This window comes from Ochotona princeps, chromosome 6 (genome assembly GCF_030435755.1).
Source record: "Ochotona princeps isolate mOchPri1 chromosome 6, mOchPri1.hap1, whole genome shotgun sequence".
Classification (NCBI taxonomy): Eukaryota; Metazoa; Chordata; class Mammalia; order Lagomorpha; family Ochotonidae; genus Ochotona; species Ochotona princeps.
In genome coordinates this window covers 81,125,019-81,143,527 of record NC_080837.1, presented here as the reverse complement: position 1 = coordinate 81,143,527, position 18,509 = coordinate 81,125,019, and the positions used below count along the sequence as shown (strand labels likewise).

The following is an 18,509-nucleotide window of genomic DNA, read 5'->3' as shown; positions in this document are numbered from 1 at the left end:
CTGGGTCACAGTTATCGTGGCCTGAATGGACCTGCTGTGTCCCGGCTTTCACGGCTATGGCTTGCTCAGAGGTCATGAGCTCTGGGTACATAAGGAAATGCATTCACCCTTGGCACTTGCTGGAGAAAGCAGACACACAGGCAATGCTTCCCATGCTTATCTTATCCTTTCCATCAGCTGGTTCACTCCCCAAATGGCCTTAATGACCAGGGCTAGGCCAGGTCAAAGCCAAAATCCAGGTCTCTCACATGGGTGCAGGGGCCCAAGTGCTTGGGCCATCCTCTGCTGCTCCTCCAGGCACACCAGCAGGGTGAGACTGAACTTGACATCCATATGTGATGGCAGCACGGCAGTGGGTGGCTCTACCTGCTATACCCACCCTGGCTGATATCTGTATGGCTTCTGTTGCATAAGAAACTGCAATGGGTTGGTGTGATCACCCATGCTGAGCACCACTGTCCACAGGTAGAGATGACCGCCTCAGAAGGGGTGGAGGCCAGGAAATCTGAGTGTCAGCTAGACCTGGACAGCTGTGGAGTTCCAGAGACCTCAGATGGACAGCGGCAGGGGTAGAGAGCAGGTGGGATGGGTCACAGGCAGGGACTCTGGTGGGCATCAAGGCCAAGGTGTACTCTGACCACAGGTGCATACGCTGCTTTGGGCTGACAATAAAATCAATAACTATCAAGAATCAGGAGCGATCAGAAACTGATTATCAACTCCTAGACCTTGGTGAAGAGAGTATATCCCTTTGGCTAGGATCTTTGCTTAAAGGCAGGAATGAGGAGGAACCAGTGGCCTCCCAGAGTCCTCCCTGAGACAATAGGCAAGCCCATGGTGCCTGGGCCAGGTGCACTGCATGGTGCCTTGATCAACCTGCAGTGAACGGGTGGCAGAACCCAGTGCCTGCTGCAGGTGGAAACTGCAGACATGACTGGAGCTCCTTTGGCCATGGAGCCAGAAGAGCATCTCTCTTCTGCACACACAGGCTGTGCCCCACACTCCCGACAGAGGGGCTGTCTGACAGCACTAACTCCTGGCTGCTGCTGGCACAGCTGAGCAGTCCCCTCCTGGGGTAGTTCCTTTTGGAAAGCGACAGGAGGGGCTGGCCTTGCTGTCTGTGGCAGGCAAAGCTGCTGCCTGTGGCGTCAGCGTCCCATATAACCACTGGTTGTGTCCCAGTTGCTCTACTTCTGACCCTGCTTTCTGCTGATGCACTTGGAAAATCAGTGGAGGATGACTCAAGCCCTAGGCCCCCTGCACCCATGCGGGAGGCTTGGAAGAAGCTCTTGGCTCTCGGTTTTGGCCTGGCTCAGGCCCAGCAGTGGCTGCCAACTGGGGAATGAACCAGTGGTTGGAAGAACTCTAATCCCACCTTTCCCATAAATAAGTCAATCATGCAGTAGGAGGAATAAGAGAAGGTGGAGAGTGAGCAGAGGGCACACAGGAGCACCTACAGGGTCCTGCTACCCATCCCAGTGGAGCTGAATGCCAAGTGCAAACCCAGAATGACATCCTGGGCGTCTCGGAGCCACTCAGCCCCAGACAGGTACCATTAGGTGCAGTGGCATCTTGGTGGGTCCCTTGGCCGAAATCTTCTCCCACAAGCCCCTGCGCACATAGCGGACTGTGGTGCCAGCGATCTGGAACTCTCCAGGCAGCTCTATCTTCCAGTCACTGTTGATAGATCTCTCACTGGCATCCTTGAGAGCTGCGGGGAACACAGTGCATGCCAGAAGTCAGGGGTCCAGCTTGTCTGTCATGGGGTCCCCAGCGAGTCAGAGGGAGGCGTGGCATGTGAACAGGGGGTCACTGACAATAGAGACCTGGCTCACAGCATTCCGGGCTCCCAGGACACACCTGCTGGGACTGATGGCACCCCCTTCCAGCTGCTGTGCCAACAGCAACTCACATGTGTTCCCACGGCTTGACTCCCGCCCAGTCACTGAGGACAGAAACTAGGTGAGGAGGACAGGACGCCAGCCAGGCTGAGGGGAGAGATGGCGGCACCAACTGGGAACATGCCTGTTCCTGACTCCTGAAGGTAGGTGAGAATGGGGGACACCCACAATTTCTCCATTTTCCCATCTCCTGCCACCACCACCTGCCTACCACCCTTTAGGAGGCGCTGTCTCCAGATTCAGCACCTTCACACCCTCTTGGCCATTGGATCTCCCAGGAACTCTGGGTACAACTTTCCTCAGGTCACAGAGGAGGACATGGGACACGGAGAAGTTGGATAACTTGCTGGAATTCACAAGGCTGCGAAGACACAATTCGATGGACCAAGCCCAGCACATCTGCCCGCTGTGACCACTCCCAATGCCCATTCTCCCCAGGTTATGGTGTCAGTCCAGCTCTTCAGGACAGACGCTGCGGTATGCCGAGGAAGGCTTAGAAACAGCGGATGTTCTGGCTCCTCTCCACCTGCCTGCCGTGAGCTGTGTTCCTTCTGGATTCTTAACTCAGCCTCAGCTCTCAGCGTCTGTGCAAATCCTTCACAAGCATCCTGAGATCCAACCACCTGCCTTAGCAATCAGGAATTGTGCACTTGAAGACGACCTGCTGGGGGTGACTCAGATGCTGACAAGGCAAGTTACAGCACTGACAACACTGCAAGTGCCCCGCACGCCTCGGACACTGGCGGCTCAGATGTGCTGGCCAAGAGGCTGGGCCCTTGTGGGTTCTGCCTAGGCCAGAGGTTGGATGTTCGAAACCAGCATCTACCATCTGAGCGTGAACAGGCTCACTTCCCTGTGTGACCACAGCCAAGCAAAATGCAAGTAGCCTGTGACATGAGGCCATGTGTTCCATGACTCTGTCCACCCTGGGCCCACGCTCCTCTGTGGGGACATCTCTACCACCCTTGCTATCTCAGGCACAGTTGGGGAGACCTGGGAGCTGAGTTCTAGAGGAAGAGGCGTATTCCTGATGGGAGGGCCTGGCCCCTGCCCCAGGACTCTCTTGCTCAGCTGGAAGGCCCGACCCACTGTGAACCCACTTCTCACCCTGGCAGTCAGTCAGCCCCTGCATTTCCACTTGGCCACCTGCCAGCTCTGCTTTGCCGTGGAAACGAAGGCAGAGGTATTTCCTATTCCAGGTGGTTGTCAGCAAGCCAACCAGCATGGGCTGGAGGGAGTGAGGTATGGCAGATTCTTCTGGAACTGCTCCCAGCAAATGTGAGAGTGAGTTGGGTTCCTTGGGCTTGGCTCACAAAGCACCCCTGCCTGGCTGGAGACCAGACCTATCAGACCTCCCTTGAACAACGCAGTGAGTGGGAACCGCCTTTGGCTGCTCTTTGCCATACCCAGGTCTGCACCACCAGGCTAGAGACTTCTGCATGAGCAAGGGGGAGGGGCAGAGTTCACGTGCCTTTTCCATCAGCCAGTTGTGGCAGCGGCCGAGGGTCCCAGAGCAGGACACTCAGAGGAGTGGGGGAAGCTTCAGTGCACACACAGCACGGACAAGCGTGACAGTGCTTGGCTGCTCATGCCCAGTCAGGCTCAGCAACTGGGACTCAGTCAAGCTGTGTTCTGCATGGTTGCTTTAGGGGTGTACAGAGAGGGTGACAGGAGCACCCACAAGTCTGTGCTTGGCCCCAAAGTGTGCTGCGTGGAGCTCCTGTTCACTACAAGGACTCGAGGCTGCAGGTCCGCAGGGGTTGGCACATCCTCTGTCACCCTCACACGGCTGCAGGAAAGCAAAGACAAAGAAACAGTGTCCCTGTCACCAGCCTCGGAGCCTGAGGTCAGGCCAGGAATGGTGCTGGGAAGTCCTGGAAGCCAGGACTACAACCCCACGAGACTGGGGACACCAGCATGGTACAGCAGCACTGAGCCAGCTCTGGGACCAACCAGATGGAGCTCTTTGACTAAGAGAGCTGAAGATGACATCAGCTTCCTAATTCCCCAGTAGGAACATGCCTTCCCAAGGCACCGACAGGGAAAGGTGACTTTGGGGGTGACATCTAGGGATGGGGCTTCCTATTTCAAGGCTGGTGAGGTGGACCCATCTTCCTCAGCAGGACAAGAGAGTGAGAACTTAATGCAGGAAGTGGCACAAGGCCCTGGAGACCAAATTTGCAAGCTCAGTCCCATCTGTGGAGTGATAACTGGACTGGCTGGGGAGGAGTGGCTCAGGCTCACTTGGGACAGTGTCCCTTGGGGAAGTGGGGAGATGGTGGGGTGCTGCAGAGCCACATGGGTGCTGACCTGAGGGCCAGCCAGGCTTTACCCCGGCAGCACAGAGGCTGGGTAGACAGCAGGTGACAAAGTGGTGGGAGAGATGGCAGGCTGCCTGGGGACCTAGGAGGGGACCTGCCTTTCCTCCTGCCATCCCCTGCAGCAGGCGAGCAGAGAGCCACATCACACTTTCAGTGTTTCCTCTTCAATAGGAGGACTGCCAGCCTCCTGGGAAGCTTGCCTTTTGAAGTTTGCTCTGTGGCTATCTTGTTAGATTCTTGAGTAGAGATCATTTCAAAGAACAAGTTGGGCATTTTGTGTAGTCTTTACACAGATGTAAGTTTTTCTTTTTTCTTGCCAGTCGTAAAAGTTGACATAAAAGGGTTTTGTGGGAAACTACCATTTGGCCAAAATAGTTTCAAACCAGAGCAGTCGTGTCATCTTTTTCTCTCCCTTCCCTTTTTTCCTGAGTCAGATGGCACCTTGCCACATGGGAAGGGAAATCCTAACCTGAAGGTCATTCAGGAGGGGCACCTAGGCAGATCACACACTGCTGGTGTGTGCTTGAAACTTGACCTGGGAACCTGGCAGAGGGCCATGGGGCATTGCATATTCCACCCCAGGTGAACCTGAGCAAAGGCAGCCGCAGGTCCCCCTTGCTTCCTGTGTCTGCATAAATAGCACGTGTGTGCTATATCTGCACCCCAGGGCCTGAGCACTGGGCTGATCTCTAGTGAGGTGGGAAACGGGCCTAGAATATACTCAGAGGTTCTTCTCTGCCAAGGGAGGGGCTTAAATGAATGAGTTCTTGTGACCTCTAACCATGGAGCTGCAGAAGGCAACAAAGAATGGACTAGGATCTATCCAATCTGTGGATGCTGATGCCTGAAGTCAGTGGAGCTGGCCACTAGGAATTCCACCCACCGAGTGATGGTCCCGTGCTGCCAGGGCTACTGTCGGCTCTGCTGGGGGTGATTCTGTGGATCTATGCTTCCAAGACACATGCCAATTCCTCGGCTCTGTGCCATGTTCCTTCCTGCACAAGGGTAGCAGTCCCAACTCTTTCCAGTCTCCATCCCCATGTCAGCCAAAAAATGATGGCACCATTTGGTCTGTAATTAAAAGTACAGGCGGAAAGCTGATCACCAAAACAAGCATAATGAGGAGTTAGATCATTGGACATTACCCAGAAAACTGTGGGCAGGCTTATCCTCAACCACGCGGATCCTCCGGGCGCCAGCAGGAATAACAGCGGCTTCTATGTAACCTGTGGTCACAAAGAACATGCAGGTTAGGACTCTCCCCTCTGCGTCTGGAACTCCCCTCACCCTATCGGCCCTTCTCCACCCCCATCCTCCACCTGCAGGCCCTGGGTGCTTTCAGAGATGGTGGGCTAAGAATCAAGGTGCGGTCAGAACCTCCTTGCCATCCAGTTCCCAGTGAATGCCACGGCATGTTACGGACTGAATCATGCCCCCAACCCCTCTAAGTACAAATACCGAAGTCCTGACCCACCAGACCTCATTCTGTGAGCGTATTTAGATTCAGGGCCACTGTGGATAAGTTTGTTATGATGGGGCCCTACTGGGGGAGGACGGGCCCTGAATCCAATAGGAAAACAGTCCCTCTAGGAGATGTGCGGACACAGACTTGCACCCCGGGAGAACTCCATGGGATCAAGCAAGCAGAGATGCATGGTGTCTCCTCAGGTCACAGACACAAGGCTGCCAGGAAACCAGCAGAAGCCCCGTATGGGCCAGGCCGGACCCTCTCAGCTGGCTGCAGGGGCAACCAGCCCTGGGCAGGATATGATTTTGTGCTTCCAGAGTGAAGACAGCACACTTTTGTTGTTTGGGGCCCTGCCTTAGTAAACCAACGCAGCCTAGACATGCAGGGACTGGCACCTCCTCAGGCATGAGTGAAGAGTGCCTGGACCCCATGCAACTGCTGAGGCTCCTTCACTTTTTGCTGAACAACCAGAAGCTGGTGGCCGAAGCTAGGTGATTTGTCCCTCGGCCTAATACACTGTTCCCCGTTCCTCATTTCCCTGTCTTTGGCCATTTCGGCAATTCTGAGGCGGCACACGTGTGCTTGCTTTCTTGCCAGTGGACGGGGAGGCCTGCCTTGGTGCATGCGCAGTGCCCAGAGCAGATGGCCAGTGACGTGCCTGCTGATGACAGCCACTGTCCCTGCTTTCATATCTTTTCTCTTCCCTGTTGACTATTCTGATTGGGATTTAGCTTCTGGTTAAAACACCCTCTGTCTCTGTGTTTGCGCGATGGCGTCCATGGAGGATGTTTGCGTGTGGCTGTGATGGCTGGTCCTCACCAGGCTAAGGTTGTGCTCTCTGACCTGGCTGCGAGCGCAGCTGCTACCAGGAGACTCCTGAACAGCACAGGGTCCTCAGAGCAGTCCACCTGCCCTCACTGGCTCAGAGGGCGTGGGCGCCAGTATCCTGGCTTGGCTGAAGGTAGGTACCCAGCACGGTCCCACAATGTGGTCCTTGCTTAGTTAGCTTCATACAAACACTCCATGCTGGTTTGTTCTCCTCTGCAGACTAGCCCACTCCTCGGGGATCTTTCTCCTCTTCCAGAATGCATGACAACGTTTCTCTGGGAGGTCCCTGCTGGTTGTAAACCGGCTCTGATTTTGTTCTCTGGAAGTGTCCTCACTTCACTCCAGGCTCGGCATCTTCTTATAATCTCTAACAGCTTTAAAGTTAATTGCCTTAGGGTTTTACAAGATAGATAATAACAACATGTGCCACAGAATAGCTTGCACTCTTTTCATTGTTATAGTGGCATTTTTCTGAAAGAATCCAGAGGCATTCTTGGTCAGATTGTATGGCCTGTGTTTCTAATGCAGCTGCTGTTTGGCTTCTGAATAAAATGCAGATTCAGGGCTACTTACATGGTTCTTTAGGATTATAACATGGTATCATATTTTATATTATACATGACATCATTATATTAAGGAAGCATACATTATCATATGAAGAGTTTTATTACGAACTACATTACACTATTCCTTCTTCAGCATCTAGGCGTGTGATTATTTCCTCTTGTTCTGACCATGACATCATTATATTAATACATTCCTAATAGCAAGCCATCTTCAGAGTCCCAGAATAAACCACTTGGCCACAGAGACATTATCTGAACAGATTGCTGCATTCTAGCTGCCAATACTGTATCTAGAGCTTTTGCGGCATTATTTGTAAGAATAGCTTTTTGGCTTTCCTGGTTGGAATGGATTTTGGTATCAACGTTATTCCTGCTTTAACAGAAACTGTTTCTATGCCTCTTCCATACCAACTTTTCTGCACTGATTTCAATTCATGGAGGGTCACAATTGAGATTTTATTTTTCTCAATTATTCATTTAAAATAGCTTTTAAACTTACATGGATGAGCAAATAATCTCATAATGATTTACTTTAAAAATATTTATTCATATTTTATTGGAAAGGTAGGCTTACAGGGAGGAGAGACAGAGATATGCTATCTGCCAGCTTACTCCCCAAATAGCCACAACAGCCAGAACTGAGCTGAGCTGAAGCCAGGAGCCTCTTCTGGGTCTCCCGTGTGGGTGCTGTCCTTTTCTGCTTTTCCAGGCCATGCCCAGAAAGCTGGATCAGAAACAGAGCAACTGGGACACGAACCAGCAGCACAGGGGATACCGGTGCATGTAGGTGGAAGATTAGACCATTGAGTCACCACATCAGACCCTACTTTCTTTCTATATATTTACCTAATCTTTATTTTTCTACAAATGTGAACTTTCCACTCCATGCTCATCCCCTCGACGAGCAAAGGGTGATGCTGTATAAGCTTCATCGCACTACGTCCTCCCTCCACAAATACATTTCAGTCAATTACCATTTCTGTTCCATTCTAGTGTTGTGAGATTTATATTCACACTTGCTATTTGACTTGTCAGTGGTGAGATACTTGTCTTTGGATACTAAGAGATGAAACCAGCAGTCTTACAGCCGCACACCTCCTCACAGTCCACTTTACCTTCAGCTGTGCCATTTCCACAGTTTCCCACACTGCCTTTGGCTCAGGCTACTCCAGCAGCTGCTCTTGTCTTCACTGTAAGAGTGAATTTAATGCTTGTTATATTTTTTGCCTGCTTTTTATTTTTTCCCAAGTTCTTTAATACATTACTTGTCCCAAGTTTGCTCCTTTGGAGACTGGCTTGTGAGAATCACGTTTCCTGAACTACGATACAAAGTACTATGTTCACTTTCCTTATGCTTGCTGTCCCACTGGCTGGCCTGAAGGCTTGGGGTCACTCTCACATTCCCTCAGACTGCGTTATGAGTCATCTGATCCTTAGGATAACCAGATATCCACACAGAAAAGAATGAACTCAAATTCCTATTTCTGGGCCCAGCATGATATCCTAGTGGCTGAATTCTTGCCTTGTATCCACTGGGATCCCATAAGTGTGTTGGTTTGTGACCTGGCTGCTCCACTGCCCATCAGGCCCCCTGCTTATGGCCTGGAAAGGCAGTGGAGGACGGCCCAAAGCCTTGGGATTCTGCATCCACATGGGCTCCTGGAGGAGGCTCCTGACTCAGCTTTGGATCATCTCAGCTCCGGCAGTTGTGGCCACTTGGGGAGTGAACCAACAGATGGAGTATATTTCTTTCTGTCTCTCCTCTCTGTATATCTACCTTTCTGATAAAAGATAAAATAAATCTTTAAAAAATTCCTATTTAAGACCAGACTAGAAGAAAACAAACCTCAACTAGGATTATACTGAAATGTAGCAAATAAAATTCTTAGAGGAGACCATCGGAGTAGGTCTTTAAAACCATGCATTAAGTAATGGCTTCTTGGAAATGACACCAAATACACAAGTAATGGATGAATAAACAGGTAAATTGGATTAACGCATGATTCAAAACTTCATGTTTCAGAGGACACTATCAAGAGAAACAAAGAGCAACTATCTTATGTTATAGAAAAATACTTCCAGGTCATTACCTGAGAAAGAAATGAATCCAGAATGGTAAGGTAAGGCAGATAAGAAATACTATAAGTTAACAATGTGCCAGGAATTTCCATGGACACTCATTCAAAGACAACATGTGAATGGTCAACAGGCACTTGAAAAGATGCCTGGGATCATTAGCAAGATGCAAATCAGAACCACAAGGAGATGCTCTTCACACCCATGAGCATGGGGAAGCAGGAAAAGAACCAGGCTGGAGAGCAGCAGAGAAGTCACCCCAACTGCCCATACACAGACACACAGAATGGTGCAGGTGCCCTGGCAAAGGGCCTGGCTGTTCTTCCACAAGTTAAACACACACAGCTGTGTGACACATCAGTTCCACTCTAGACACTCCACAGACAGGAACCTATATCCACACAAAATGTGCAGATTATATCAACATTATGCAAAATAGCCTACAAGTGGAAACAGCCCAAATATCCATCAGCTAAATACATTCAATAAGTCTATCTAAACACTACGTGATAACATTCGGCAATAAAAAGAATGAAATATGGATATACGGTAAGACATAGATGAATCCTGAAAATAACCAGTCACAAGAGACCATCTATTGTGTGATTCCATTTATGCAAACTGTCCAGTGCTGGTCAAGTCAGATTCTGAATCTAAATTAGTAGCTTCCTGGGACTGGAGTGATGGGTATAGGATGGTGATGGCGGTTACTCCATTTCATCCACATGCTGATGACCAAGTTGCATTTAACCTACCTGACTGCAGATGCAAACAGGGTTAATTTTAATGTGTCTTCTCATGTATAGAGATGATGCTTTCCTGAGTCAACTATGGTGGAAGTTAAGTCAAATACAGAAATTGTTTCAATGTTCAAGGTACTGCTACATTGTCCTCTAGACTGCTTTTACCGATATGAAGCAGTGTCAAAAAGGCTGTTGAAAAATGGAATTGAAATATACATTCATTTTCATGCAAAAATTGTTTTGAAGATCACACACGGTTTTCTCTTAATACACATTTTTGATTAACTCTTTGTCTAAGTCAACCAGCCTTGTGAGAGCATGTGTTTACCTACAGGCTCCTACACATGTAAAATAATCAACCAACCTCAGGAGAATCAAGACAGCAGAATAGGGTAAGGACATATTTACACAGATGGAGAAACATTAGTCAGGGTAAAGCAGAGAGGGCAAATTCTAGGAAACAAGAGAGGACAGATCAACAGCAGAGGGGCACCTGGAGACTGATGGACACAGGAAAGCAGTGGCGCACTGGTGCTGCAGTGACCAATACCCCAGCAACATTCAGCCAGCTGCGCTCTGAGCTCCACCAGGAACTACGTGGGAAGGGAGTTCACCAGGAACTCAGGAAGTGAACTCAGAGAAAAACTGCCAGTCCTCTGGGTTTGTTTGATTTGACCAGGAGCAGGGACAGAGCAGCAGATCCCAAACAAGGAGTGTGGGAACAGGGTGGATCTCATAGCCCATACCCCCAGTAGAGCCAAATCAGGCTCCATCTTGTGTAGGGAGACAAAAACTATGGGGTCGGACCGTGCATGCACTAAGCTTGGAGTGAACTCATTTCTGGCTCAGTGAATGGTAATGATATGGCATCCTACGGATTCCACCCAAGACAGGTCTGAGCAGCCCCCAGACCTAATGGCCAGCAGATCAAGAACCCCACCAATGGCACATCAGCTGCCATTTTGTACAGTGTGACAAAGGCTTTGAGACTACAAGGACAACAGTAGTGCGTGTGCTAAGCTAGGAGTGAACTCACTGAATTCAGTGCATTACAATGGTCCCACATCAAAAATAATACTGACTTTGGCATCTTACAACTCAAAATAGGTCAATACAGCCCTCAGACCTAATGGCCAGCAGGTTCCAACAAGATCAGTGCCACCAACAACCTGTTTAGGACACCTAATGTCTCCCTAATCCTGAAAACTGCTCTAACAGAAAGTGGGAGAAAGGTTGTACAGACAACAGTGCAGCCTTAGCATGAAATCACAGGAGGTGGAGAGTGGTGTTCCAGGGCTGGGACTTCACAGACCATGGTGGAAGTCTAACATAAGAGCTCAAATCTAAAACTCTCTGGAGGGAGTGGTACAAGTGACTGCAAACAAAGAACCATGTACCAATCACAATAAGTCAAATCAAACTGTAGACCTGTGGGCAACACAGCTTAGAAACCTGCCCTAAGGAGAAGAATATAATAACCAGAAGTACAATGACAAAGAGCAGAAGATAAGACAGAGGCACAATGAATATTACTAAAGACTCTCCAGCAAAGGAGCAAAAGCCTTTGCCAATCTCAGAATTAACTGAGGAATGCATCAAGGAAATGAGGTACAGAATTCAAAGCAGTTGTTGTAAAGCTTCTTATCAACAACAAGTAGCACATGCAGGAATTTAAGCAATATGTCATATAGGAAATACCAACACTGAAACAAACTCAAGCTGAATTATTGGAAATGAAGGATGCAATAGAGCAAATTAAAAATTCAGTGGAAAGTCTCAATAACAGAATGAAGGAAGCAGAAGAAAGAACATCAGAATTGGGAGATATTTCTTGTCACAAAGGGGAATAATCAAAAAGCTGGAAGTATAGCTGGGTCAAGCTAAAAAAAAGTATTCAAGAATTAAGAGACACTATTAAAAGGCCAAATATAAGAGTTAAGGAAGTCTGGGCCTGGTGGCGTGGCCTACTGGCTGAAGTCCTCTCCTTGAATGTGCCGGGATCCCATATGGGCGCCAGTTCTAATCCCGGCAGCTCCACTTTCCATCCAGCTCCCTGTTTGTGGCCTGGGAAAGCAGTTGAGGACGGCCCAAGGCTTTGGGACCCTGCATCTGCATGGGAGACCCAGAAGAGGTTCCAGGTTCCCAGCTTCGGATTGGCGCAGCACAGGCCCATTGCGGCTCACTTGGGGAGTGAATCATCAGACGGAAGATCTTCCTCTCTGTCTCTCCTCCTCTGTATATCTGACTTAGTAATAAAAATAAATAAATCTTAAAAAAAAGAGTTATGGGAGTCCCAGAAGGTGCAGAAAGAGAAGCTGGATTTAAAAATGTATTTAATTAAATAATAAATGAAAATTTCCCCAATCTGGAGAAAAAATTGGGAAACAACTTCCGGGGGTGCAACTCCAATGAGGTTGAGCAAAAGCAATCTTCACCATAACACATGATAATCATGCTCTCTTCAATCGAACATAAGGAAAAGATCCTTAACTGTGCACATGAAAAAAAAATCAACTGACCTATTAAAAAATGGCAGTTAAATTTGCAGCTGACCTCTTCCAGGAAACTCTGAGGCCAGAAGGAAATGGAGGGACATATTCCAGATTCTAAAAGCAAAAAATTGTCAGCCCAGGATAACGTACCCAGCAAAACTTTCCTTTGTCTGTGAAAATGAAACAAAATTCTTCCACAGTAAAGAAAAGTTAAAAGAATACACATCTTCCAAATCTGCCCTACAAAGGATACTTAAAGATGTTCTCTTGACAGAGCAAAGTTAATAGGACCCACCAAACCAAATGCAAATGTGAAGAACATCCCAGTAAAATAACAACAGAAGACTAAATCAATGAACAACCCGTTGCTAAATGACAGGACCAAATTATCATCCATTCATACTAACCCTGAATGTAAATGGCTTAAACTTATCAATCAAAAATCACAGATTAGTAGACTGGAATAAAAAAACAAAACCCATCTATCTGCTGCCTACAGGAGACACATCTCAACCAACAAAGATTAGCAGAAACTATATCTCATGGATTTTGATGTTTTCATTTAGTTTCATTTCTTCAAAACACTTTCTCATTAAACTTTCCATTGACTCATAGATCATACAGTAGTATCATTTTCTTCAAGAAGGTTCTTGATTTTCATTTCTTCAGTGACACATTAGTAATTCAGTAGCATGTTATTTATAGCATTGTAAATTTCTTTCTTCCTGTTGTTGATTTTGTTTTGTGGCTTTTCATTTAAGGGGATGTATATAGTAATGATGTAATGCAGACTATCATATCCAGTAACATGTTGTTTAACTACACGGTGTTGTAAATTTTTGTTTTTCTTCCTGTTGTTGATTTTGTTTTGTGGCTTTTCACTTGGGGAATTTATAGTGACTGTGTAGCAGAGACTGTCATGTCCAGATGTGAGGATACTGTGCAGTTTGCATCTCTATTTCCGGATCGAGGATGGATTCCCAGTAAAATTGTTGGATGTGTCATGACAATGGGATGCTGGACTCTGCCACTGTCCATGCCCACAATGATGAACTTATGACTGTTTCTGGAGGAACTCAGCGGTGGGTGGAGGTGGGGAAGCAGTAGGGGAAATCAAAGGGATATGGAACTGTATCATAACATAATAATAAAAAAATGAAAAAAAAAAAACAGGAGAAATGGCAAATTAGGAGAGAGGCATTTCAAAAAATAATCAACTATCTTAAGGTTTGATATTAGGTGAAGAAATGGGCCCTCACGGATTTATACTGCATTTCACTCATTACCAAGATGCTCACTGTCACCTCTGGTCCATCTGCTTCTCTTTTTCCATCAATGGCCTTCCTCTTCAATTCTGCTCATCTGCTACTTTATTTTTATTTCATTGATACATACAGCTTTAAAAATATATTTTAGCAGGCCCAGTGCAATGGCCTAGTGGCTAAATCCCTGCTTTGCAACCCTCTAAGACCTCATGTGGGTGCCGGTTCATATCCTGGCTACTCCACTTCCCGTCCAGCTCCCTTCTTATGGCCTGGGAAAACAGTCAAGAGTGGCCCAGCATCTTGGGACCCTGCACCCGCATGGGAGACCTTGGAGGAAGCTTCTGGTTCCTGGCTTCGGCTCAGCTCAGCTCTGGCTATGTGGTCACTTGAGGAGTGAACCTGTGAATGGAGGCTCTTTAGTTCTGTCTCTCCTCCTCTCTGTGCATCTGCCTTTCCAATTAAATAAATCTTATATACATATTAGCATACAAGTATATTAGTACATATTTAATTTATTTTGGACTCAAATGCTCATGAAGCGTGTTGCAATGCTTTTGTCCACTACCACTGGCTTTGTTTCGGATGCTTCTATGACCTGCTTTTCATCTGAGAGTTGTATTGCTTTTTGAGAGCTCCTTGTTCTCAGACGACTCTTTCTCAGGGCATTCTCATGAGTTCACGCCTATCATTTTGAAGATTCTGGCCTTTGGATACATGAGCTACCTTGCTTTCTGCATGGACCGCATTCTCAGGTGACCTGGCTCTTTCCCTGTCAGTGTGACTGTTTCTCGTCCAAGGGTGCCCAGCTGGGATCTGTCTGCCCAGTGTCAGACTGGCTGCAGCTGGCGGTGGGAAACTGAGGTTTCACATCAGCAGGCAGAAGCATTTGCGACCTGTGCTGTGCTGTGCTGCGCTGCTGGGCACCACGTATCTGCAGTCCTCTTCCTGGGAACGAGGTAGGAGCATGTTTCTCTCCTTGAACCTGTGTGATTGTGGGAATCTGAGTGGTGACACACCTGGAAATGGTGACATCTCTTTGGAGTAAGTTTTCATTCCCGTCTCAGCCATCAGGTGGGAGACATCCAGAACCCAGCCAGAGGGACATGACCTGGTGTGTGATGAAGAAGCCACGGAGAACATCTAATGCCCTTGCTGTGCAATGCCTCATTTCTGCCCAAAGGACCAGCACCAGAGGGACGTCAAAGTTACCTTGACCTGTCACTTGTCTCAAACTTCCCAGGCATTTGACACTGGGAAACAATTTCTGTGAACAGCCTTGTTTTTAAATGACTTGGGAGTCCTATTTTCCTTTTCTTACAGTGGCATTTAACTATTTTTGGAAAAAAAGCATTGAGCTGATGAGGTGGTGCCCAAGATGCAGCACAGGGAAAATGCTGGCAATGGGTCCTCTTTCCCAGGTTGTATCAAATAAAGGGGGAAAATGTCAAAGTTCTTTTTTTTTTTTTGTAAACAAATCATACAATGTTGAAAGAGTCTGTGGTGTGTTTATATCTTACTCTGTCTATAAAAGGTGTTTATGAAAACACAGATGTACTTAAGTTACAATATGGCAACCACTGGTAAACCCATCATAAGTTGACAATTTCATGAACTGGGGAGGTCCAGCGTGTAGGTCAGTGGCTAAGGCACCCACATGCTGCATTGGAAAACCTGGGTTCGATTCCTACTCTGTCTCCTAATGGCAGCTTCCCACTGGAATACGTGATGGGAGGCAGTGGTGAGGCAATCAACTGACTGGGTTTTGCCACCAATGTGGGAGACCTGGAGTGAGCTCCCAGCTCCCAACTGTGGGCTGAGGCAAGGCCAGACACAATAGGCATTTGGGAGGTAAATCGGTGATGGGAGTGTTCTTTCTCTCTCTCTCCTCTCAGAGCCACTGCCTCCCATGTAAAAAGTTCTGAATCATAGATTGGAAATGCACCAACACCCCTCACTCAGCTGCACAGCCCACTGCAGCGTCTTGGGGGTCCCCCTGGTGACTGCAGCACTGCCCAAGGCTGCATTAGCAGCCACTGCCCACCATGGCCAAGGAAGGTCAGGTGGAAGGACCTCTAGGCCAGCCAAAGATAAGACTCCAAGTTCTGAAGTACAATTTGCACTGCCTGAGTATAGCTTTGGCATTATAATAAATGCAAGAATTCAGGAGCTGCTGCACTGTCATGGGTCAGGGACCATCTGGATTGATCATTTTAGGTTTATCAGTGAAGGTTGTACCCAGGTCTAATTGGAAAGAACTCATGACTTGGGAATCCCATGTGTTAGTTAGCTTAGCCCTTAGTTAAGTCAAAATCAAAGCTACAGCTTGTACCTCCTCACCCAGTGCCTTCCCCTCCTGCCACCCTACCCTTAAGGAGACCCACTGCCCCAGGGAGGAAGGGGCCAACTGAGGCCAAGTTTTCCAGCACAACTTGTTATCCTCTGCCAGGTACCTGGTTTGTCTGAGGACAAAACTCAACCTATGGTCAGTGGGACACACTTGCCTTCAGACCCCTCGTCCTACCATTTTTCATCCATTCCTCCTGGCAAAGGGGTTTCAGCAATCGGTCCAATACCAGTTATAGACAAGTACACGAACAATGGCCTTTGGGTTTCATGGCTTCCAGCATGAATCACTACCATCAGTGAATCGCTCTGCAGGCAAGTGAGGATGCAGCCCCACCTGAGCACATGGCACCACTGGGACCCCACACCACTGTATCTGAACATCTTACACCAAACAGTGGGAACAGCTCAGGCAGACACCTCCGCGCCAAGACTGCCCTCGGCCGACAAACAGCAGCACGCTGCAATCGGTTTGCCTGCTTGTGCATCTGGGAGAGGAGCTTGCCATTCTTGAGCACAGCACACAGAGGACACACAGGACTCATGAGTACATAACAGCGAGTTTGCCATGGTGCATTCACACCCCGCATCTAGAGATGGTGAACCGGGCACAGGACAGGGGTGCTGAAGGCAACTGCTGAACAAATATGAGGAGGGGGTCTCTAACAAGCTCATGGAAAATGCCTGTTTAGAGCAAACAAGGCACAGATGTGACATCTCTACACCCAATACAGTTATCTCTTCATTGTATGGTCCTATGCATGCATCTACAGCCAGAAGGGGGGTAGATCACGCCCACCCCCATTCCTTCAAGAACTGAGGATGTGTGGAGTAGCTTCAAGAACAAAGTGTCAAGGCATTCAAATCCCAGACAGTACCCTACATGACAAACTGCTTGTTCCTAGGAACCCAAGGATGTCATCCTTGCCTCGATGACCTTTGGGCTCTCAGGAATGAAACAGGAGTGCCAGGCCACCCTGACCTTACACAGGTCAGCCAGGGAATTTCTGCAAGCATTCATCTTTGGACCCAGGAGAGAAAGTACCGCAGGTGCAGGTGGTCCGGCAGCTTGCAGCTTACCTGTGCCCCAGGAGTGGCTGAAGTCACCCTTGACCACGCGGCAGGTCTGGCCGTCCCCGTTGCAGATGCCACAGCGGTCTTCTTTGGCTGCGGATCCAATGATGCCATCACAGCCGATTTTCTAGGGAACCAGAGAGTCAGGTTAAGTGTGTGTGTACGACTCCCGTGGGCTTCAAAGGGAGATGCCCATGAGGCCTGGAGTCCGGGGCTGTGGATACCTTAAAAGGAAGATTTTAATGTTTCCTAAAATCAACAGGAAACAAATGGAGAAAATCCAGTCTGTCTTCCCACCCATGTAACTATCAAATGCACTTCTCAGTGGTGGTACGGAGGAGAGGAGCCTGGGAAGGCATCACGCTGCCCGAGGCAGGGACCCTGGGCCAGCAGCAGGGCCAATTCGCTGGGACTAAAGTCACCAGCACCACCTCTGCCCAGGCACAGCCACAGCCCACTTGGAGTCCTCTTGGGGCTGTGCAGTCACTTGTGTCCTGGCTGGCACAACAGTCTCAATCCATACCACATACTCCACTATGGTGGGGAAACCAAGGCTCATTATGGCAGGGTTGGTGTGGGCCCATGTCTCAGCAAGCACTTGGTCACCAGTACCCCCATCTCCCAGATTTTTTCAAACACAAAGTTCTGAGATCCAAGGAGGGGCTTGGAGCAGAGCTGGTGAACTGTGGGTTCCCGGAGGACATACCAGCCCACTGCTCCCCAGTGGAGTAAGAACCCAGGGCGGCGGTTCTCCAACTTGAACCTGTGTCCCCGTGAGCCACAGGAGGCTGACTCAGCAAAGCAGCAGGAGTCCAGCCCCAGTGTCACTGACTGAGAAGGACTGGGTGGGCCTGGGAATCTGGGATTCTAATGAGCACCAGTCCAGTGACGCAGCTGCTCCAGGACACGGTGTGAGAACTCCTGCACAGGCGTGAGCTTTCCCGAGGAAATCAAAGGGCTTCCAAAAGTTTGGAGGAAACAGAATGGAGAAGCAAGATGACTTTGGTGAGGAAAAAAAAGCCCATGGAAACCCATGCATCGCATAGTTTTTGTGAGGAGTGTTTCCCACAGACTTTCTGAAGCCCCATGCTGACAGGGTAAGGCTGGCCTCTCAACTGGTCTCTTGCCTGCCACCTGTGCCTGTCCCTGCGTGACCTCCTATCATCACACAGCTCTGTGTCTTCCTTAGCCATGACTTCTAAACCACACCCTTGCTTGCTAACAGTCTCTGGCTCTGTGCCTGGCTCCTGTTTCTGCACTCCAGTCGGGGGGTCCTGATTAATCAGCTTCCAGTGCCTCTTAGTAAACACTGTTTGGTCCAGACAGCCTCCCCAGCCCTGAAGACGAGGCATTTCAGGTCAGGGGCAAAGACGGAAACACTCAGGGTGGCTCTTGATGTTAAGCCTGTAGTGCCCCGGGTGCTGGCAGGCCT

The 18,509-nt window shown here is 48.7% G+C and overlaps 1 protein-coding gene across 1 annotated transcript in view; it reads right to left on the bottom strand.

Moving 5' to 3' along the window:
• Positions 1–18,509, bottom strand: part of ADAMTS17 (ADAM metallopeptidase with thrombospondin type 1 motif 17) — a 215,361-nt gene that overhangs the window by 32,624 nt on the left and 164,228 nt on the right. The window contains exons 15-17 of the mRNA XM_058666570.1: positions 17,084–17,204; positions 5,368–5,448; positions 1,554–1,711 (exon numbers count right to left, since the gene is read on the bottom strand). Coding sequence (XP_058522553.1) covers positions 1,554–1,711; positions 5,368–5,448; positions 17,084–17,204 — 360 coding nt within the window. The remainder of the gene's footprint in view (positions 1–1,553; positions 1,712–5,367; positions 5,449–17,083; positions 17,205–18,509) is intronic.